General features: G+C 41.1%; 1 protein-coding gene across 2 annotated transcripts; it reads right to left on the bottom strand.

Moving 5' to 3' along the window:
• Positions 1 to 403: 403 nt before the first annotated feature.
• IYD (iodotyrosine deiodinase) lies at positions 404 to 22509 on the bottom strand. Of its 2 annotated transcripts, none has more exons than XM_048299917.1 (6): positions 22265 to 22509; positions 12854 to 13093; positions 6223 to 6417; positions 4046 to 4205; positions 2678 to 2834; positions 404 to 978 (listed from the first exon to the last, which is right to left on the bottom strand). In XM_048299917.1, the coding sequence occupies exons 2-6, from the start codon at positions 13032 to 13034 to the stop codon at positions 796 to 798; spliced, it is 876 nt and encodes a 291-aa protein (XP_048155874.1). In that variant the 5' UTR covers positions 13035 to 13093; positions 22265 to 22509; the 3' UTR covers positions 404 to 795. The 2 variants fall into 2 exon arrangements, with proteins under 2 accessions (XP_048155874.1, XP_048155873.1); XM_048299916.1 differs by lacking the exon at positions 22265 to 22509 and adding an exon at positions 14977 to 15089.
• Positions 22510 to 23800: the final 1291 nt, after the last annotated feature.

The following is a 23800-nucleotide window of genomic DNA, read 5'->3' as shown; positions in this document are numbered from 1 at the left end:
TGTCAAGGTCTCTAAAGCAGTTTCAATTTCAGGGTGTTAAACTGGTATCGTTGCAGGTAAACAGGATAACCAGAATAGTAGCTCCCTCTGGACTGCTTCCAGTGGAAGCAGCAAGTACCAGGAATGCGATTGATAGCTACTACACGATATAATTTTGCCGGGAACATGTATAAATAAATGCTAACAAGCAAATTATATGCCTTGTTCCTACTAAATTTCCCCCAACCTAAGACACTCGTAGCCACAATAGTTTAAGAAAGCCTGGTATAGAGAAAGTTTTTGAGATCAATCAAGTAGAGAAATCCTACCATGTAAGAGGAAAATAGCATCTTTCTACACATAGCTGAACACAGTGGAGGGGAAGGGGCATTTAAACAGCACACACTGACCGAGATAGGACAGCTGAGTTTGACCTCTTTGTATCTTTTAGTACCACCTTCATTAAAATTCTTAAGTTAAAATAACTGTGTAATGGCAATCACAAAAGTAAAAGGAAAATACATATTCCAGTTCAAGGAGAGATTTGTCCCCACAATGCATGAGAAAAATCAAGCGATGAAGGTCATTTAAATGCCATTGTACATATCCCCTGGAACAATGCCCTGGTCAGATAGGTAACAGCACTGTCAAAGGCACAGTGCTTGACTGCTCACTGCTGTTGGTAGATTACTAACACTAAAAGAAATAGAAGAGTAAAGAGCCAGAGCAACAGTGACACAGGGGGACAATGCACAGAAACAGCAGTGACAACTTCAGCTGTCAGCAGGGATGCACTCCTTCTTCCAGGCATTGGGTTCACATGACCACCATGATGTCTTCTAGCGGCTTCCGAGTCAGCGCAGGCACAGTGGCATCTTTCTTGGGATAACCAACAGGGAGCAGCAAGAGAAGCTTCTCGTTTGCTGGGCGCTGGAGCAGCACCCGGAGCTGGGGGCCACAGTTGAGGGGTGTGGAGGTCACTGTGTACAGACCCACATTCTGCAGCAAGACAGACAGTGACAGAGTGAGACAGAGGTCTGTGCTCTGTATTTGTAGTGGTTGTTCCCACCACACCTGTACACACCCTTCTGTTGACTAGCCCAGAAACGCTACTTCGTTAGGCCTGCTGCAGGCTTGAGAACCCCTGATTTACTGACAGCCTCAATGGTACCATAAAAGACGCCTGCTCTGCTTACAGAGAAGTAGAGCGTTTCTCCACCACAGCAGCAGCCCAGTCTGCCTGCCATGTCTGTGTGCTGTACAGCCAGAGCCTGCCTGCTGTGCTCAGTGTGATGGGGGATCCATAGCCACAGGGAAGTTGAGAGGCAGTTGTGGGAATATGATTGGAATGTCATCCCATGGGGCTGGGGGTTGGACTAGATGACCTTGAAACATCCATTCCAAACCAAACTATTCCATGCTTCTGTGATCTGGCTCACACAGAGAAATGTTTTGGTTCTTGCCTCCATACAGCTGGCAGGAAGGTGCCTTACAGCATTGTGAACACTTGTTCCTCCTCAAGAGCTGTACCTCACAGGGTTAGGGGGCACAGGCCCTGCCTCAGAAGTTGTCACAGGAGTCTGTTGGCATCTCTCACAGTGGCCATTGTTACGGATTACATCAGAATCCCAAAATAAGTCTATGTATCATTCTTCCTCTTATACAAAATCTCACAAAACCCCTAAAAAATCTGACAAACAATAAAAAGCTGACATCATCCAAGATATGACCACACAGCTGAATCTTTTCCTGAGAGCTGCACATGTGGATTTCAGTCTCTATGTCTATGTAATGCAGGCATTTTGGGAGGCTTTGAGATACAAAAGTCAGCCAGGGAGAGGTGCCTAGGAAATGCACCTGTCATGTTAAGCAATCTCTATGATCTTCTCAAGAGGAGAAAAGCTAATAGTGGTGGTGCTGAATGGTGCCTGAGGAGCAGCAATGCATGAAAGGAAGTGTCATTCAAAACAGAATGGAGGAGAAATGCCAGTGCCTGGTAGGAAATTGGCCTAATATAAGAGGAAGCACCTTGCTGTTATCTTGCTGACAGGCCAGGTTAACTATCAGAATAGCTTCTCTATTTAACACTTGTGTGAGTACATCAGATACAGGAAGCAGAACTGAGTACTGAGAAACCACTGAGAAAATCTAACTGGCTGGTGTCAAACATGCTGAGCTTTAGAAATCAGTTCACTTTCAGAAATGCCTCAGAAAGACTGATTGAAATAGTACAGCCTGTCCTGTGGAATATGTTCCTGATTTTTTTTTTTTCAGCATTGTATACTAAAAGTGATTTGGTGTCAAGCTGTTTTATAGGGATTACCTAAAAGAAAGGGCCAGTGTGGCACTGCACAGCCATGCTTGGGTAGTCTGAAGAGCCTGTCAGCCTTGTTAGCATAAGGCAGAAACCACAGGGGCTGAAGCCTGTGCCGAGAGAAGAGTGACAACTCTGGAAGCTACATTATATTTTTCTTCCTGTTAACCAGTACTGAGGATAGGAATCACCTTCTCAGATGTAGATCTCAGTAGCATAACTTTAAAACTCCAAACTAAGACATATTGTCAGGAATTGGAGTAATCCGGGAGATTGAAAATGTTAAAATCTAAATTGGGTTCCACCCTCATTTGGGCAGAATAATCTTGGTATGTAATCCAAACTAATATATTGAGTCCCAATATGTCAGTTCTGTCAACATACCTGCAGTGCAGCAAGCAGGATACCACAGGCAATAGAAACACTGATTTCATTGTAATAGTGGGTCTTCTTTTTGCCATTTGGAAGCCGCCCATATACCTGCTTGAAAATGAGGATCAAATATGGAGCAGTGTCCAAGTACTCTTTGATCCAGTTTGTCCTGCAAAAGAATGTTTAAGACATTTATTTTGCAACCTTTTCACTTTCGTGTAAGTTACTGCAAAGGGGCACTAAAGGTACAGGCCAATTATAGCAGTAGACTAAACCTTAGAACATTTACTGCAAAGGATTAAGTATTATCATCTTAAATAGAAACATTTCAGAAAGAAAAAAAAAAAGCTTGAATAGAGTTCTCAATTTTAACAGATTTGGCTGAGGAGCTGACGTGCTCACTCTGAAGAGTGGAATTGCATACAAGTAAGAGATAGTTCTTGACCTCTTATCTATGACCTGGCCTCATAAGCATTTGCCTTTGAGATTATTTAATTCCTGGAATTTTGCAGATTTGCCTGTTACAAGCAGTGACAACTTTTTTGTCATTGCAGGGAAAACTGCTGTCAGAAAATTTCAAAACTTTATTGTCTAAGGTCTAAACCTAAATACATTCCAATGGCAAAAAACTATTATTCTGATCCTGGGTATTTCATCCCTGTTACAATTCATTTGGTTCCCTATTTCTTAAATGACATTCATGATATAGGATTTAGACAAGAAAATGAGTGCTTCTACTGTTCCCACTCAAAACATAAGAACCCCTGGCATTTGTTTCCATAGCACAAAAATTTGCATAGCACCTAAGCACCTGAAAAACAGTAACATTCTCAAACAAGTAGGCAAGGTCAAGGGCAGGTCAACTCTACCAAGCTTTGTGCATATGCTCCATTTGACAAGCCAAGGCTCAGTAGACATCTTCACATTGTGTGAAGTTAAGCAAGTCGGTCAGACTTCGGAGGGCATTTGGAACAATTAACTATTGCATAATTCAGCACTTGGATAGGGACAGGCCTTGGGGCTTCCTCAGTCAGTAGCAAAGCTTCCGATGACTTTGGGAGCTTCACTGTTTGGCAAACAACAGGAAAAATCTGGGACAAGAGTTTCAGCCACAGAGGTTACATAGGAAAAAATAATGATGGAGCCAAATGCTTGGAAAACTTTCAAAATGGAGAGCATGTAATTTTTTTTACTGGAAGCAATTTTGTGAACCAGCCACCAAGGCACAATTTTACACATATTTATAAGTTTTTTTTCCAAACATGAATCTTAGAAAAATATTAAAAGTGAGAGGGAGGAAGAAATGGAAAATTATACAAGTCTATCCTACACTGAAATAGCAGCTCTCTTCAAACCCCTCAGGTAATTGACTTTTCATACCTCAATCTTTTCAAGTCATTAACCCATCTGTCTCCCATCCTTTTTTTGTAGTTGATTTCCTCTTCTTCTTCTACAATTTCACGAATCTTATGTCTTAAATCTGGATCTTGCACTACCACAAAGGTCCAGGGCTCAGTGTGTGCTCCACTAGGTGAAGTACCTTCATAGAAAAACAGGAAAAGATGAAAACTCAGGAAGGAGGGTGGGCAGTGAGAGGTATCAGCTCTTCCTTGTGAGCTTTCAGGCTGACCAGTTGAGCAGTGGGAAAGCACGTGGATGAGATGGGAAGAAAAGGACTGAGATAAGTTCTGGCAGACAATCCTGTTCATTTCCTTCTCAAAGAATGTGAAATCCCATTGAAGAACAGAAGTTAGTCCTTTCATACTGCCATCTTACAGGAAGCCAGCATTAAGGATTTGTAAAAAATTCCTTTTTTGGTGGTTCTTATGATGAGGCAGTAATATGGTGCAATATATGAATGCAGTAAGGCTATTGCAAATTGTTGTACCAAGAGCAGAGCACTGTCTGAATACACCGCCAACTCTGACACGTGAATTTGCTAAAGGGTGAAAGTAATGGCTTTCAGGAAAACAAGGCTAAGTTACCACCTGCAGGAATCTGTCACTGACTGACAAAGATAAGGAGCTGTACAACACAGACATCTGCCATAGAGCGTACAGGTTTGAGTTCATTGTCCCACAGACAGCTGGTGTTTATAGGTGTGCACATATTAAATCTGTACTTGCTCACCCACCAACACCACTGGAGAATATTTTAACTGCATTGAGGTTAAAAGCCAGAAGCTGAAGAAAATATATATGCACAGGTTCACATATATATAGGTTAAGAAGACTGTGTAGATCTCTCTGATCCCTCATACACATTTAAAAATATTTGAAGATCTTGAATGCATACAATACTAAGGACTGATTTTAGTTCGAGAAACACTGAATAAGCAGTTTGAACTATCTTGATATATGAAAGTGTTTTTATATTGTGAACCTTAGCTCTCCTCCATTCAGTTTTGGGTAAAAACTGATGGCATTCATGCTTCCCTTTTTCTTTTGCTCTACACAGCCCAAAGCTTTCACCATTACTAAGTACTTCATCTACACGCCAGCCTTGTTTGCTTTGCTGCATTTGCCAAAACATGGTCAGTGTTTTAATGACTCCAAGTTAATTAGAGGGAGATGGACACTCATTACAGTGCAATAACAAAGCTGCTTACAGTTTTTAAAGGGAAAATAATGCACCTCAAATGTGGACAATCTTTAAATTATTAAGCCTGCTAAAGGCTACTGAACTTTAAGGCAGCTTGGGAATATTTTCTATAGTAGCAGCAGCTGGCTCATAGAATAATAGAAATAATGAGGGTGAAAACCACTCCCGGCTGAAGTCAATGTTACTAAAGCAGAGATAAGATTAGGCCAGGACATGATAGTAATGATTTGAAACACATAGATTCTCAACAACAACCACAACAAAAAGAGAATCAATTTCTGACATTCAGACAAATGAACTCTATGAAGGTCCTCAGCATAACACTCCAATCATATGCAACAGGGTTCTGGCACTGCTGTTGGAAGAACTGGAAAATGTTTTTTGTTCTAGACTGAAGTTCTTTCCCTTTATTAAGCACCAACCATTTATGTCAACTGAAATATTTTGCATGGCTGAGAATTTCATCTATTTGTTTGTGGGGGGACCCAAAAAAAAAAACCTCACACATGATAAATATCATCATAATGCATTAAATTTTAAAGCATGTGAAGTACATGTCTTGACATTTTTGAGAAAACATTCCAATATTTCTATTTGAAAGATGTGTCAATAAACCATACATCAATTTTATTTTAAGTAACATCTTTTAAAGTTTGAAAATTAAGTGATTCTTTTCATGCTGTTGAAATACTCTTCTTCCTTCATGGGTGAACTGCAAACACAAAGGAATTGGGACTGCTCCAAACCAGTCTCCAACATACAGTTGTTCAAACTGAGTAATTTCCAATCAATCAATGGGTGCTAATTCATTCCAGCTACAGGTGAATCTACGAAAACCATAAGCAAAATGCCAGTTCTCTTGGCTTTTCCACACCACCTTTTCACAGTTACACAGTTGAACAGCAATGCTGATCCTTTTTTTTTCCCCCCAAGACCTTGAACCACTCAGTACCTACCTGCTGTTCTGATGACATTATCGATAACCTCCCTGGGGACCGGCTCATCACTGAGAAACCTGACAGATCGACGCTTATTTAGAAGCTCGTAAAATGTCCGTGACCTTTTAATCATTTCGGCCTCAGAGTAGCGCTCACCAGTAAAGGGGACATGGGCAACATTTTCTTCAAGTCCTTGCCACTCTTCATCACCCTCTGCAAGAAAATACAAGCAGTTAGGGATTTTTTTGCTGGAGAATGATGTCAATATCCTTGGCATTCACACCATAAGGCACTTTGTCCTGCACTGGCATACACTGCACTTCTACACCACTGGTAATGCAAAGTCTGAGGTTCCAGTTGACACAACTCATTGATCCCCAGCTCCAGGTACTGAATAAACACCTTGTTTAAATACCAAGAGACAAGAGGGTCCTGGCTGGCTCTAGCAAGTGTGATCCACAAAGAAGTCATTGCCTTCTCCACTTCAGCCTGCAAAAATGGGTTACAAGCTGAAACAGCATTGAAAAAGTGGACAGTCTTCCAGCCCATTTTTCTCAGCAAATAAATGTGAACATGTGTGTTCCTTCTTGAGCAGTTTAATAAGAAAAAAAAAATCAATTAAATTACTGAATTTAAGGAGAGAGCTTAACTACCGATTTGTGTAAAATCTCCTTTGAAGAGGTGAATGTCAACTTCTTCCATATTCACATTTCATAGCAGAAGCATTGCAAGCCTTGGCTCTGCAGAAATGCGACTTTGTGGTCAAGCTCCTTGGTTTCCCGCTACTTTCAGCACAGGAGGAAATGGACGTTAGGCATCTATACTTAGGATAACAACATATCAAATGTAGGATATTGTGTTTCTTGTCTTTAATTTAAGAACTCAAAATGGTTCCCCATTTCACTGAAATCTGTCTGTTTATATCACAAAATGAGTCTTCTGTTGTCTCTGAGGTCTCTTTCTCCCCTGTATTCCTAGAATAAGCAGGGATAGCATTTTTTTTGCAACTATGATGTGGAACTTACAGCCATTTAAATGCTGCATTTTGACTAGTCAATAGTATTGAGCAATCTGCTACAGAGAGCTGAGTCAGGAAAAAATATTACAGTTCTTTTCTGTTGCTATTAGACTATTATTCCCAAATCATAGCAATCTCCAGCACAAATTCAAACAGCAATTACTTCTGTGTTTTAGTAGTAGGCAGTTGCCTTAGAGACCAGGCTGACTTTTTGTTCATTTTAAAAGCAGTGAAATATTCACAAGCGTGGCTCAGCCTATGCAAGGAGTGAAATAAATCCAGTTTCATACATGAACCTAAACGGAATGGTTCTGGTCCCCAAACAACACACACTTCATTTTGCAAACAAAGAATTCACCCTGAGAATATGTTAGGTTCAGCATTTCATGCCTGTGTTAAGCACTCTTGGTCATAGTCTGCAGGGACCTGGCTCCAGGTTAATGGAAAGCAGTGACCCCTTGTAAAAATCATTTTTTTTAATCATCTTGCACAATAAAAAGTAAAAGGGTGCCTCTTGACAATGTTTCCTTTGCAGTTTACACTCAGGAAAATAGTGATGAGTGCTTGGTTGTTTTGGGGGGAGGGGGCGTTTCCCATGTAAGTAGAAGAGAAGAAGGGAAGCTGCTGTTTGTTCAAGATAGCTCATCTTAATAATAAGCTGAAAAAAGAAATGTACTTTCAAAGATATTTGTACATGGGACAAAGGTGAGACAACTCGTGAGAATGGAAAATCTCAATACACTCAACATGGGAATACTGGCTGAAGCAGAAGAATCCAGAAATGTGGGAACTGACACACAAAACCAAAACTCTCCCGGCAATTTTTTTTTTTTAATAAATTCATCTATTATATATTCTCTTCCACCATGTGTCTACCATTCTTTCTTAGCAGTTAACATTATCCATATGCTAACTTAAAATCATTATCAGCACCATCTGTTTAGTGCACGCTCTCTATATCTTTAATTGCTGTGTTTAGACATACTCCTGTTGGTACGGTCACGTTATACAATACCACAAGTGTCTTGTTGATATCTCTGTGTATTCCACCACTTGATGGACAACAGACATCCTGCTAGTAAGTCTATTATCTTGTTAGCCACATTCTCAAGATTGCCATCAATTCTGTTGCCCATTTACAGTAGTCATCAAGCTTCCTGTTTTTTAAGCAAATCTGGAGTGGTTTTGGCTCAGACATCCCAAATGGAATCTCACTTTAAAAGTACTACTTTTCTATCTTGATCAGAAAATCCTCTCTGGATACATTTTAGGATGATGACTATGTTCTTCCCAGAGTCCATATGGGAGGTTATAATCAGCCTGCAAATCTGTAATAAATTTTACCTCAGTTTGAAGCATGGGTTCTTAATTACAAACTCACACTGAGAACAATAAGCTACCATTTCACTTCTGTTGGCCACTTATTTTACCTGCACTGACACTTCTCTGTGTTGCTGGCTTCATGTCAGGTTGTATGTCATTAAGAAATTTCACTTGTACCCTCCTTGGTTTTATGCAAAGACCACTAGATAGTATTAACAATTGGTCCTGAGACTGATCCTTGAGAAACCCCAATCAAGACCACTGCACTTTCTTTCCGAACAAGTTTCTTCTCTAGGGAATAGCTTCCTAAGCTTACAATTCCTCTCTAATTCTCTTTTCCAGTGTAAAGACATGATGCGTAGGAAAAAAATTAAAAGTGTATAAAGAAAGCTTTCAGATCTTTGGACTTAAATGCTGGGTAACTGACCCTGTTCTTTGTCTGATTAATGGCAGACTGCCACAAAAAGGGCCACTACAGGAATCCCAGTAGTGAATCCAACCCTGAACTGAGTGTGACTAATAGAGAACTAAAAGAGATTGATTATCCTTCTAGTGGGTTATAAATAGTGGTTAGCAGGCTGATCCTGAAAACTCTCAAGAGTGGGTCTGGGATCTTAAGCAAAAGAAGTAGTAAGTTGGAGAGGCGCAGACCCTGGAAGAAAGAAACCCAGCATCAAAATATTGTGAAAATTACCTCAACTGGAATACAGTTGCAGGTGGTTTCTTAAGATCTCAAGAGAAATGAGTGGCTGTTGTATAAAGAGAAAACCTAGGATAAGGAAAGCTGAGATGTAATCTGGTTGCTATCCATAAACCACAGGAGGGTGTATACCAGGGCTGGAAGAGAATCCTTTAAAATCAAGAGGATGGAACAGATTAAAAAGGTATACAGTGGTCTTAAATAAGTTTGGGCAGGTAGGAAAGTAGAGGAGGGTTTTTAACCCATAACATGAAATTCTGGACCAGCCTTTCAGCAAAGTTAAAGAAAAAAGGTCACAAAAGTCCAGTTTTCATGTTCATTCAGCTGATGACAAAGGCTGGATGTATCTGCAGCAGCAGGAAGATACACACAGTAAGGCATTGTGTCCCTCTAAGTCCTGTCTTCCTAAATGATACAAAACATGAACTGTCATTGAAAAGTAAATTTAAAATGCTACTGCCTCATTCATGTCAGTAGTAGTTTTATTAAGATATGGGAAGTCTTTGAAACTGGGGAGAGGAGAAATGCTTTTAAGTGGGACAGGTCTCTTACAAGGAGTATCACAAGCAACCAGCAGTGCATTTTCAGAAGAAATGGAACATTTGGTACTTTGTGCATTGCTTTGTAGTCCCTAAGTAGAGTGTATCATTAGTGCTCCCACAATTAAATATGTAGTAATAAAATGCCTTTGCTTTTAATCTCTGCAAGTGTTCCCCAGAATAACAAAGATGCAAATATAATTCAACCTCATCTTCCACACCACTATAAAATGGGTCTGTATTTACCTTATCATCAGTTGTATGGCTCTGATGGCATGACCAAAAAATGATCAATATATATGAAGCTCCCTGGGCTAGAGACTGAAGTTTTTTTTCTAACCGTCCAGATCTATTCTGAAGCAATGGGAGACAAGGTAGCACCACTTTGGGATAAGATGCCTGCTACTATAAGGAAGCCCTTGTGACTCAACATTCAAGGCAAGGCTGAAAAAACATATTTTTCATCTGTATCCAACTGGTCTAATTACACATGGCCTAATGCAAGACACAGCCAGATATACACATATACAGAGCATCCTTGCCAATCTACAGCACAACAATCTCTCATTCTGTATATTATAAATGAAGAAAAAAGTTACAGGATAGATGGGCATGCAAACAAATTTGAAGTACTGCCAGTTAAACCATTAAACAAATGGACTGAGTGTTTTGGACTTAACAAAAGAATGGGTCTCTGGCTGCTCCAAGAAACATCCATCTCTTTAGCTATGGAAAGCAGAACACAGACAAGCTCAGGAGCACTTGGCCCTCACCATTCTACCCTTCACTGCCAGTAAGTGACCCTACTGAGTCTGCCCAAGCAGTTCAGCTACTTACACTGAATGCTCTGCTGCTCAAAGGTATGTCCTTCTCATGGGAAACATCCCTGACGGTTCCACTTCAGGGAAGACTCGTGGGGCTGACATCTACAAGTAAGGTTGGTGCTTTTCCAGCAGAGTGCTTCACTCAGCAAATAGACCTTGCTTTGGTCAGGGACATGAATCAAAAGACTTGGTCTTCAGCTGCCCCTTCCTATTCAGGGGGCTGTTGAAAATTCAGCTTGTTCACCTAGGGCAGCCCTAGATTCTAGCTTTAGACAAGGCCTTAAGAATGCTTCATGTTATCTAACTCAAATTCTCTTCAGAGGAACTTTAAACACAAACCAGCTTGAGACATTTAAGCAGAACTGAGTTTGTCTGCTAAAGTAACATACATAAATAAAACAGCAGAATTTACACAGCAGGTAAAGTATTCTTTACTATTAAAAAAATCTCTTTTTACATCTATGTTTCCATTTCAGCATCTAGTGCAGTTAGTGAAAGTTTTAACACTGACCACAAGGTTAACATATTTTGATCCTTTATTAAGACTTTTATTACTAACTGTTCTACTCCTCCTTGCTACTCTTCTCACTTAGGCTGAGTTGCTGAAGAAAACTTCCCTACGAATGATAAAATTATTTTAATATTTCTAGAGATAAAAGACATGACTGTTCTGCAAAGACATTGGTTTGAATCACACACCATTAAGGGAAAGCAAAATAGCAAGAAAATTTAATATTGGATGCCATGGTATATTGAGAAAGGTTTTATTTAAAAGCAAATAAAACTTAGCAACAGTACTAACACGCCTACCTGTCAAAATTTTTTGCAAGCACTTTTAAACCAGTACAGTTTCGAATTTAGCACCTGAACAACAGGGAAAGCAACTAACACATAAAGACTAAAATTTGATATATGGAGCTGTGGCGGTGAGATTCCTTGTTAAGAGCTAATAGGTTTGCTTATGCAGGGGATCTAAATTTTTTGACTAACAGAAACAGCTATAGTCCAAGATGATAATTCATATATTATCATTTGAACTTGCAGCAATTTAACTGAACTAGTAAGCCATTAGCGACAAAGAAATTATGGGATAATTTTATACAGAATCTACTTTGCATTGAACAAAGGAGGATACATCACATAAACTAATTTGTAAAGAAATTTTATATATTTGGAAAATAGGCAACAGGGTTTAAACCCTTCCTGGTATCAACTATTTTCAGAAACTGATAAACAACACTAACTTGAAGTACACTGAACACTGAGAAAAGAGCTATAATCGTTCTTAGAAATAGGTCTATGTGCAACGTAAGTTTTAAGATTCCTAGAAGCAGACTGAGGGAAAATGTCATTATGGGAAAAAATAACCCAGACGCCTCAAAAAGCCTTTGAAACCAGCTTGAGGGAGAAAAAAGAAAAAAAAAGATCTGTATTAACTACAACTTTAAAACTTCATAGGAACAGAACTCTGTAGATTTTTACTTCACAAGGAAATAAAGTGAGTTTATGGAGGATAGTAGAACAGTAAGAAGAAGGAAGGGTACATTTTGTACTTAGACTTTTGTCCAAGCTGTGAATCAAAAAGAGCTACTGAAAATAAAGGGCATTCTGTACGGGTTCAAAATATGCAGCTGAGTGAACAGATTATCACCATCACCACATTTTGCTCTTAAATATTTGATCAACACAGCTCCCAACAAAGCTGCCACTGACATTCTCAGAAGCCACAAATGGAGGACCTTTGTAAAAACAGTAATAAACCCATTTCCAACTTTTTAGCAGTGCTGAGACCAAATGTGTAGCACTGGGTGACAAAGTGGGATGACTTGCAGATAGAAACACTCTGCTCAGGTCTTCCCTTTGCTCTCACTAACAAGGCCTGGGGAGGGACTGTGGGGAATTCAGCAGGATCTCCTTCCTTTCCTTACACTGTCCATAGAGTCCCCCATAGGTCTGAGATGTGCTGTACAAAGGAACAGACAGGAGTATCTGAGAATATATATTTATATATATATATATATTGCACTCTGATCTGTGGGGTCTGGAGGGAAAAGAGATTTAAACCAAGAGAGACATGACATGAGGACTGTCTCTTTCCTGGGAGCCGACAAGCTCAGGGCACAGCAGCAGTGGTGCGCTGAGCACTGCTGTTACTGTGGAGAAGTCCAGCAGATTGCACCTCCTTTATTTGTATCAGCAGATAAAATTCAAACAACAAAAGCATCTGGGATAAGATTTTTCTTACCTTCTTCTTCTAAGGGATGGTCAGTTCCATCTTTTAAATCTTCATCCACCCATGGGCGAGATGGATGCTTGCTTTTAGTGTCACATTTTTCCTTCTCTCCATTAGTCTTCTTCATTATTACCCCAATCAAAACACATATAATGGCTATAAAGACTGGGGTGAGGAAAGAAAAGAGTGCCATGGCTACGGAAATGTGGAGCCTTTGTTCCAAGTTCTGTAGTTTCTCATGAAAAGGAGAGGCTGAAGAGGGAAGAGCAGCAAGGCAGTAAGCAAAAAGGGGTGGAACTCAAGGTTCAGTCTTCCACCCGATCTTGCTTCTACTTTTCAGACACCGCCCCCACAATCTCATCTGTGATGGGCTCCTGCTGTTAATAAACACCTCCTGCAGTTAAAAAAACTCCAGAGCCAGGTTTATATATTTTCTGAGAAGAAACAGCTTATAAACAGCAACCAGAGGCAATGATCATACACATAAATGCTGTCCAGTGCAAAATAAATTTAAAAATCCCAAGGTCTTTCAAAATTCCTGATTGAGGCAAGACTTCTCCCCTCTTATTTTTATGGTCAGCTCAGTAATCTTCCTTGTAACAGTGATTATGAGAAGACCCAAGTAGGAATATGACTTTTAAAAACTAATGTCATCTCTTCAATGTTTAACTCATAAAATTAGCATTTTACATGTATCCCAGGAATTCAGGACATCACCAATTGAAAATCAGCTTGCAGCACCACCCTCAGCTCTGTCAACAGGTCAATAGAACAGATAAGTAAAGGGGCAGAATTGCCTCTGTATAAAACATGAGTGAGACAATTCACAGAGCCCTGTATTCATCCTGGATGTTCTGGGGGAACTGACAAGAAGAATTCAAGAAATCAAAGTAAAAAATATGTGAGGGCTGCAGTGAATTTTAAAGCCATGTTCCAGCATCCTATCAAAGATTAAAAACCGATAGGATCCTGGTATAATCCAATAATGGTCAATGTCTAAATGCTTAACCCACTTTTACCTCAGCCAGCTGCTTAGGAACTGAACCAACACAGCAGCATTGAATTGTTGTCTTTACCTGGGGCTATTGGGACATACTGGATAATAACACGTCAGACAGCAGTGGCTGCTGAGGGCTGTGCTGGAAAGCAGGGTGCAGGGTACTCTGTGCATGCAGTCACCAGTGCCCATCAGCCCTTCTTAGCACCTGCCAAGCCTTGTCTCATGCCATACAGGGCCATTTCTGATGTCCCAGCATCCACAGCAAGTTAATCTGCATTTTGAGTAAGCCCCCCCAAGATAAGTGGGAGCAGTTGTGAGTGTAGCCATGCCAGGAGACAGTGAGTCCCAGGGCAGGTCAGCACTGCAGCTGGCACCTGCAGGGGTCATTGCAGTCCCTCCCTAGGGCACCCCCAGTTTCCTCAACGTGAAAACCAGGATGCAAAGGGGAGAGAGAAGTTGGGGTATGCACAGGTTTCATCCTGACAGGTTCTCAGTCCATACCCTACCACTCACGCCTCTCACCTCACCAGTTTTGCAGCACTCAGCACACCCTTACTGGTCCCTTTTGACACTGTCACTCCAAGGGCTCCCTACCTTCCAGTGCTCCAGCAGATACTGCCAGCTGCCTTGAGGATTGGTCCATGTGTTGGGAAGCACAGATTAATGACCAGATTGCTGCACAAGAAGAGGAATGTGTGACCACACTGGTCAATGGAAATCTGGCTGACAGTCCAGATGTGTATCCTCTTTTACTAGAAGCTCCTTGTGTTAAAAGGGCAAGGACAAGCAAATTTCACAGCTGTGCACATATTGTCTAGATGTGCTTAGAGGCAAATTGAAACTGCCTGAAAGCTGGTACCCAAGCTGGACTTTCTCAGCTGCCCAGCTCAGATACAGAATAAACTTTACTGCTGTTGCACTGTATCCTACTCCAACACACAGGCCCCCAGTCCCTGTCGGCACTGGTCCTTACAGGCAATATTTGGGATCTGTGTAAGCAGAGTAGCCCCAGAACCAGCCAAGGGACTGCACAAATCCATCAGAAATGTAATAAAGAGGACATGCAAAAGTTGTACTTAGGTTCCTAATCTAACCTAATCTAATCCAGTAAAGTTGGCAATAAACATCCACCTACCTGTGGCTGAGAGGACAATTTGCTTGAAAATCCAAGCCATGAATCTTGTCTTCCCTACTCTTCAGTCAATTTGTGACCTGGGATATGTGCTTGGGTCATTGATTTGGACTGCACCTACAAAAAGCTCCAAAACTCATACACTCTACAGGAACATAAACAATTATCATGTGAAGGAAAAAAAAAAGTTGTACATTTATCTTCTCTCTCCTTGATTTAGAGTAGATATTTAAACTCATTTGTCCCACCTGCTGGCTGACTGGACAGAGGGAGAGCTACTTTACCTAATCTCAATTAGAAACCTTAAATTAATTCATGAGACTAGAGACGAAACCTGCAATTCCATCAGACACATTTTCAACAGCCTACTCTGTAGCAAAGGAGGAAAACAGAATGTGGTCTGAATGGCACTGACTGTTTCTCCCACGGGGAATATATTAACCTTGAATATTCACGTACACAAAAATTAGGATCTGGATGCTTTGCAGCTGAGAATCCATCCCATGAAGAGACAGGTCTGTGCTGAAAGTGAGAGAAGCTATATAGAAGGCTGAATGATGAGTTTAAAATAACTATGTCTACTTGCAATGCTGGAAACTTTGTAATAGCTCACTGCTCCAGAATAACTTTGACTTCCTTAGAGGTGATATTAATTTTCCTTTTGTTGAACAGAGAAACAAAGAAAGCAAGCTAAATAAAAGTCCATTTGGTATTAAGCAAAATCTACTTGGTGTTACATATTGAAAATTGTGAGGTTGAACTCCTTGTTTAATTAAAACCTGATATAGTATAAATAACTGTATATTGTAGAAATTCCAAACAGAAACATGGTGATGTCTTGAGGAACTGTGGGAAAGAGGAAGGAAGCAGTCAATTTTTGTATGGTAGATTTCAATCAGTTTTTCTGTTAGATTTTTTTTCAATCCAAGCTTTATAGAAACGTGATTATTATTATTATTATAATGACAAGTTCAAGAAAATTTATTACAATTATTTCTTCTGTTCTACAGTAAACTCTAAAGACTAGCAGCTGAATTTTGGGGGGTTTTTTAAGTCTCAAAAAAGTCAGAATTAACATTACAAATAACTCCACTCCTAGTAGTTAATGGAGCTTTTCTAAAAAACATGTAAAGAATTTAGAAAATGTTGATAGAAATGGAACTATTGAGAACATCAAAGTACTCCACTATTACTGCATGAAAATCATGTAAGCACTCCTGAAAAGTACAGACCATCATACTAAAAGCTCCTGGCCCCAAAATTCTTTCTTTAATATTTCCCATTAAATTTTGTGCGTAGTTGCTGTTCTTCTGAAGAAAAAATAAAAAGTGCTCTAGTATCAAATACAGCCCTTTATTTTTTTTCTCAAAGTAAAAACATGTGATGAGCAAATGCCAGTAGTGGACTGTCCCATGGTGGGGCAGTCACACAACGATCACGCAAACAATTGTGCGGTGGCTGGGCACGAGACCGTCACATGATGGACATACGCTGCAAGGAGGCCTGAAGCCAACAAATGACATCTGCTTATCACACATTTGTACTTTGAGAAGTCTCTTTATTGGAGAACTCTTAGCACTTCTTATTGGATGATACAGACAACTAGTAATATCTAGACATTCAAAAAGGGATCCAATACATCTATTCAGATTTGATTAACTATCAGAGGCAAAGTATGATAGTTAAAACACCTAATTTAGGAAGTCTCTAGGGCTTAGGAAGACATATGGAAGGAGGGGCCCTCTCGTGCAGTCCTTAGCCTTCTTGTTTTTCCTAATCATCTGCCTTTGGCCATATACACACACAGGCTATAGCACTTGATGTCTTCACATGGCTAGGATTTGGTATGAGAAGTTGTTGTAGTGTAGGAATGGAATTCCTTAATTTAGCGCTCTCACTAAAATGAAAACCATGAGCCACTCCCCTCCTTCCCTTCCCTCCAGTGAGACAGACAAAGGGCAGATATCCTGAGTTGAGATAGGAAAAATTTACTGGAAACAGCAATGAGATAAGAAAACTGTGTTTCCTTTTTGCCGGTTGGTGGGGACATAGCTGCTATTTTGCTGGGTTTTGAGAATGTGACAATGTTCATCTTGCCATTTTACTCCTAAAACCTGAATTTCTTGGGCAGGCCCCTTAATCTTATTTTGTTTATGGCAAAACCAGCCTTCTGGAGGATCTGGGTCATCTTCTCCCCTTTCTCAAAAACTTCCTCTGACATGTTGCCCCATACGATGATGTTGTCAAAGAACTGCAAGTGTTCTTGAGCTTCACCCTTTTCCAGGGCAGTCTGGATCAGCCCATGGCAGATGGTGGGACTGTGCTTCCACCCCTGGGGCAATTGATTCCAGGTGTATCGCATGTCCCTCCAGGTGAAAGTAAACTGTGGCTGCACTCTGCTCTAGAGGAATGGAGAAAAATGCATTGGCAATGTCAATAAGCCACATCATCCTCCCGGGAAGTGAGAAGCCCTTACTTCTGCCTCCCCCCTATGAAGTGCCCAGTATAGAGTAACAACCTAGACACACCCACATGTCTCCAGGCCCTGCCTCCTCATGGCTACTGCTAAAAATTAACCTGTCCTTGGCTGAAACTAGAACAGAAGCCTTACTGTAGTCAAAAACAGATCATTGTTAACAAGAACAGTAGCAGCAATAGAAGAATGCTCACAGTGAACATACAAAAGTGCAGAGTAAGATGAAGGAGGTGCTTGCAATAAATACAGCACGAGTCTGTGAGAGAAAACATGTTTTTGGGTGCTGGCTACAATTCCCATTGCAAGTGTCCCTTGCTGAACATTATCAGTTACATACCTACAAGGAACACGAAGCTGCTGTTCAGACCCTCAAGTGATGTACCCATATGTGGTGATGAAAGGGTTCACAAAAAAATCTCAGTGTTTATAGTTAGAAGCAAGAAAAAGTCACCACTGGGTATTGTCTAGAGACACAATAAAATACTACATTTGCTTCAGGAGTGAGTTTCAGGCTGAAGCTTGTATTTACCAAAAAAAAATTCCAAAGGTTATTTCAGTGCCATCCTTGGTCAGCTCCCAACTCAGTATATACCTGCTATGGGCAAGGCAGAACCATGCATGAACTACTTAATCCAATCTCGCAATCAACACATTGAGACAAATGTCTGGGATCAGCTGAAACTTATCTATGAGGTATTGGCATTACTAAAAATATCATTAGCCTAATAAGCGTCTCCATCTCTGTGGCATATCCAGCAATCCACTCCTGCCTCTGCCAGTGACCAGCACACAGTGCTTCTGAGCAAGGTGACCCTCACTTTTCTGCTGCCTCTTGCCTCTTCTTGTACTCATACATACAACCACCCCTTGCCCAGAGACAGCTCTATGATCCCTTTACGACCCCTGGAGATATCAAATATCTTGCCCTGTAGCATTAGATTTGATTATCTTTTTCATTAACTTAGCTCAGATTGCCACAAATGTTATTAGTGCTTATGAACTGCCCTTTTGAAATCTGACAGTACAGCGGGTAATAGAATTACATCCCATAGCAACGAAAGCACGAGGCAACAGAGCACCATGCAACAGAGCAATTCTTTCCATTTGTCCTCAGTATAGCGCCCTTCACTTGCAAACTCCCTGTGGTTATATATTACAGGCAGAAAAAGTAACCTAACTATAGACATGATTCATTAATATCTTTCTAAATAGAATAATCCATTTATTAGGATCTGTCTTATCAGATAAACCATTAGTTGTGTTCAACGGGACAATTAGCGCTCCTAAAAATATTTCTGATTTCAGAAAAAAATTTAAAATTTAACCCAGAGACTAACTTGCCCCCAGATTCATAGCAGAAGAAGCAATTTGTTGTTCCACCACGAAGGTGTAGGAGTGAGTTTACACACGGCAGGAATCTGGTAGACATTAATAGTGCTACTCACTGAAGTAAAGCTGCATGGGTGAGTTTTCAGAAACTCACTGAAATTATAAACAAAGATCCTGAAAACACCACTGAACTTAAATGGAAACCACCAAGGGTCTGCAGGTAACACACACCTTGGAAGATATTTGCCCCAAATATGGGGGCATGTAAATACATGAAGACAAAATATTATTTTTCCACAATCACTTTTAGGCACAGACTCACAATAGGCTGTGTTCAAATCTGTTTTATTCTGTAAGTTACCTTTGATACCAGCTGATGGGGAAAAGGACCATTTCTGAATAGGCCTATGGGAGCACACAGCCTAATAGAGACTGTTACAACCTCTTCAGAATGGGGGTTTTTAGAGAACAGGAAGGAGGGGGTAGCAATGGTTCCCTCCCAATGGCCAGCAAGCTGAGAATAGCCTCTTTCAGATAAAATATCATTGCAAACATTCTCTGCACATTGGGCCAAGGAGGGGAAGGCGGGGGCAGAATGCAGAGACAGAAATTCAAAAGGCAGATTGTGTATGACCATACTGGCCAAGGTGTGGGGCAGAAGCATATATATAAGTAGACCTAAACCAGCCCCATTATCAGAGCCAGCACAGTTATCACCATGCCAAAGGTTTACCCACAACCCTGGGCAAAGACTCTGCCAGCTCCTCATGCTGGCACCCCCGCAGCTGCAGCTCCTCAGCCTTCAACTGAGGGTCACAGAGCCCATACCTGCTCTGCCTGGGCTTCTGACTGCAGCACAGGCATCATCCCAGATCTCTCTTCCCTGTTAGCTCACAATGCAGGAAAATGAATGTTTATAGCAAATTCATAGTCGTGCCCCACATGATCAGACTTTTCAAATCATGATGTCAATTGAGGTAACAGCAGTAGAGAAATAAAAACTGGATGTCCTCTGTAGCTAATGTAAGAAACATTGCTATTGTCTTTTTGATGCTAAGAAGAAATACAGGGAGAAAAAAAAAAAGAATAAAAATATGAAGTAAAAGGTAAAAGAGTACAAAAATTATCCTCCCCCCCCCCCCCCCCCCCCCATTTTTTTAGAGCTGGATTTTTATCTCCAATTGCTAATATTTCCTTCTTTTTGTATGTTCACAGAGAGGAAAACTGTCTTTCGTTCCATACTGTTATGACAGGACAGCTGAATGGCAGCATGGAGCATTTTAAATCAGAATTTCAAAGCTTCAGCTGTTCCAGGAATAGCTATTCCTATTACTTCACTTCTTATTTGCACCAAATCAAAACACAGCTAAGCTTATTTGAAGAGTTCCTTAGCTGATTACATCTAAGCCTCTAAACTTTATCTAGGAAAACAGTTTCTAGCTATGAACATGAAGGAAGCCTTGAATTCCTATGTAATCATAAATAGCAGTGTTCAAAGGGTTTGGGTTTTTTGTGGGTTGCTTGTTTTGAATTTTTTTTTCTTCTTTACATGCTTTGAATGAGTTCATCTCCCAGCCCCCTGAAGAAATCTATCACAAGGCTGAAGCCGTGTCCTTAATGCCAAGGGCATCCACAGCCTCCTCTCATCATTAAGGTGGGTCTGTCCATCATTAGTTCTATCCCTCTCCAGCTGCTCTCCTTCACAGGAATCACACCTTGCTGTCTACAGGGTTGGCTTTGATGGTGGAGTTGCCACACAGGCTCCTCACCCTGCCTAACAGAGAGCATCTCCCTAAGGGGACTTTGCAGCCCCCTCCAAGAATTACCTCCAAGTGAAACCCTTCCTCCCTTCTCACAGTAGCACCTGTGGCCAACCGTTAGCTGCCACTGGGACTCTGGTTCACCTATATCAAGGGTGATGCTCTTCAGTATTTCCCTCTCCCTTGCTCCAGCACTTGTTGCTTATGAAGGGAAGCTGGGAAATAAATGCCCATGCAATGCACGAAGTCCGTATCAGCACATACGCTGACTCAGCTCTCAGGTAAACCACAGACATCAGACACCATGGGAGATATTTTTAGAGTGTCTGATAATGTCAAATAGTTTGGTATCCGGGGAGGGTGGGATAGCTGGGTGGTCAGGTCAGCATGCTCCACAGCAGTCCTGAGGCTGGAAAGTGAGCCAAGGAACCCAGAATTGCTAATCTTGTTCTCTTCTAGAATGATCTTTTTAAAGAGAAATTCCAAGCACACAGAGAATTTAAATTATCACCACAAAGAACCTGACAAAGTTATTTCCATCCTTTTCCCTAAGGCCAGAAAGGAAAATATTTTTTCTACCCAAATCATTGACCCAAGACTTCAGGAGATGCAGAACTCTTGCCCAACTTTACTGTTACTTTTACCCTATGTGTAAATATTTGTTTATTAACCTGTCACATCAGTTAATCAGCAAATCGCTTCTCCCGGGTTGCAATCCGCCGCCTGACAGGTTGCCAAGGGGTGATTAATATTCACCATCTTCCCTCCTAGAGAAAGAAGCTGCAGCTTTCCCTGGCTGGTCCAGAAAAAAAAAAAAAAAAAGCAGCCTTTCTCACAATGACAGTTCAAGATCCCAGCACTGTTCAAACAATTCACTTCACTCAGCTAACACTTCTTTACAGACAACTGCTCTCTGAAATTGAAACTGGATATTAGTGGACTGTTGGAAAAATATAACTGTGTGAGACAATTAAACTGTTTGAAGTTTGCTATTCTACAAGCCAGTGAACTTGGCATGTGGCTTCTCCAGTGGGTTTAGATCTGATTTAGGCATACAGAGCTTGGAAATGGGCTTATCTGAAATTTTTCCTCTGGGTCTTTGGGATATAAATTCGTTGAAAAGCTCAGACTAACTACGTAGGCAAAACCCACTGTGAAACTCTTGCCTTTTTTATCTCACTAAAAAAACCCAGAATCTCAGGTCATGACAGCCATTTGAGATCTACTTTCTGAATGACAAAAAATATTCTCTCCTTCCTTCTAAAATCAGAACATGGTCCTTGACACCAGAGGAAGAGTTCACAAAGGGAAATAATGGCGTTATCTGAAAGACTGGAGGATCTCATGCTGCCCCACAGATATATTATGACTGTAGTCACTGGTATGAGGAAGAAGAAACTCAGACTTCACAGAGGTTATTTTACTTAAAAACTTACAAATGGGTATTTCTAAAAAATACAATGTCCACCATAAATGAGTGAATGCAGAGATCCAGGCATTCTGCCAGCATCCTTGCCCTCGCCTTGCCACTAATACAGTGACAGAAAAGACTTCTGCCCTGCCTGATGCTCTCAGATTATCTTGCAGCAACAACAAAGTCCCTGTTCATTGCACGTGGAGTTCAGCTTGGGACAGCTCTGCATGCATGGCTGATACTCTTTTAAAGGTTGCAAAGGTGCTGCCCCAATACCAAGTGTCTTCCCAGCAGTGATCAATCATATCTTACCTTGCAATCAGTGCCCTGCAGTCCATTACATTTAATCAATGCTGGAGCATCTTCTGTGTCCAAAAAGATAAGTAAGCTCATTTTTCAATATTGACTGCAACTGTTTGCTTTTCAGCATGATTTCACTCCAAAATAAAAAATAATTAGGACCTTTATATTGCTTTCTCTCTGCTACAGATTCACCCTGCCACTGCTAACTGTGAGGTAGTCTGTCATCCTGTGCTTTGCCAGCAGGTACACACACACACAGAGGATCCTACTTTAGAGCTTTGTCAGTGGCTTTTTGCAGCATGAAAACCCAATTGCTCATTTTAGTCAGGTTCGTCTCAGTAAATGAAAAAGCAGCAGAGCTTTATCTATGAAACCAGGTGGGCCCCTGGCCAAGCCCTGATGTTAATTGAGGTGACCTCTGAGAAGCTTTACCTCCCACCCAGAATCAGCTGCCTTTGAGCTTGTGCTGATAGCAAAAATAGAGGTGGTATGTGACCAGGACTTGGTTATTTCACCTTCCTCAGCCAATGCCTTATTATGCAAGGCTCTGAGGGCTGTGGCTGTGCAACTAACAATCTGTGAAAGCATATTTCCCCAGCGGTTCCTTCCAAGCAGCATGAAAGTGTCAGATGAGGACAGAAGCTGGCATTATGCTACTGGCATGACTGAATCACAACAGAAATTCTGTTGTTAACCATTTAACTGTCTAAATACATTGCACAGCACTGTCCTGTCTGGTTTCTGCCCAGCATTATTTTTATTAGAGAAGGTTCAGGGAGCTAATTGTCCAGCAAAACTGTGTGATGAGCCTCTTAACAGACACCAAACTGACAGATGCAAGCATGTGTTCAGCTGTTCCAGCATCCTGGCATTGGTGGCAAAAAATAACTCAGATTATGCTAAATCTTCATCTCTTTCAAAACCAGGTCCTTTCATGGCAATGGTTCTGGCAGATCACTGTGATCTCTGAAAGTATGTCAGACTTCTCTTCAGAAGGCAGAGGCTTGAATTACCATGACCCTCTGGTTGATGAGCTTCTTGTGCTAGTAGGCAGCTTAAGAAAAGGTTTCCTTTCCACGCTCTTCACTTGTATCAAACAGTCTTGAGGACACTCTGGAAACATGCTGACACAGGCTGACAAGCACAGCCATAGCCTAGGGAGAGGCAGTTCAGGCCTCACAGAGACAAGTCTCTCTTCCCCAGTGTTGCCTTCTGGGAGCTTCTTGGCAGCAACAGCTCTGCTCATTTACCATCAGCCTGCTCCTCTGCTCCATCAACCCATGCTATCCTGCTTCATCTTCCTCTCACTTCCCCCACCTCTTCCCTCTCCTTTTATTTTCCAGTGTCCAACTTCATAACACGCTTCCATTTTCAGCCTCCATCACAGGTCCAAACACCCTTTAACAACACAAATATTGCCTTTCCTTTTTGGAAATTTGGACATAAGAGTCAGTGAAACCCTAACACAAGTTGTCTGGGTGCTGGCAGAGGAGCTCACCTTCAGCAGTCACCTCCCATACAATGATTGCCCTCCAGGAAGCACTG

This window comes from Corvus hawaiiensis, chromosome 3 (genome assembly GCF_020740725.1).
Source record: "Corvus hawaiiensis isolate bCorHaw1 chromosome 3, bCorHaw1.pri.cur, whole genome shotgun sequence".
Lineage (NCBI taxonomy): Eukaryota > Metazoa > Chordata > Aves > Passeriformes > Corvidae > Corvus > Corvus hawaiiensis.
Note: the sequence above shows the minus strand (reverse complement) of the source record. Positions and strands in the feature narration are given on the sequence as shown.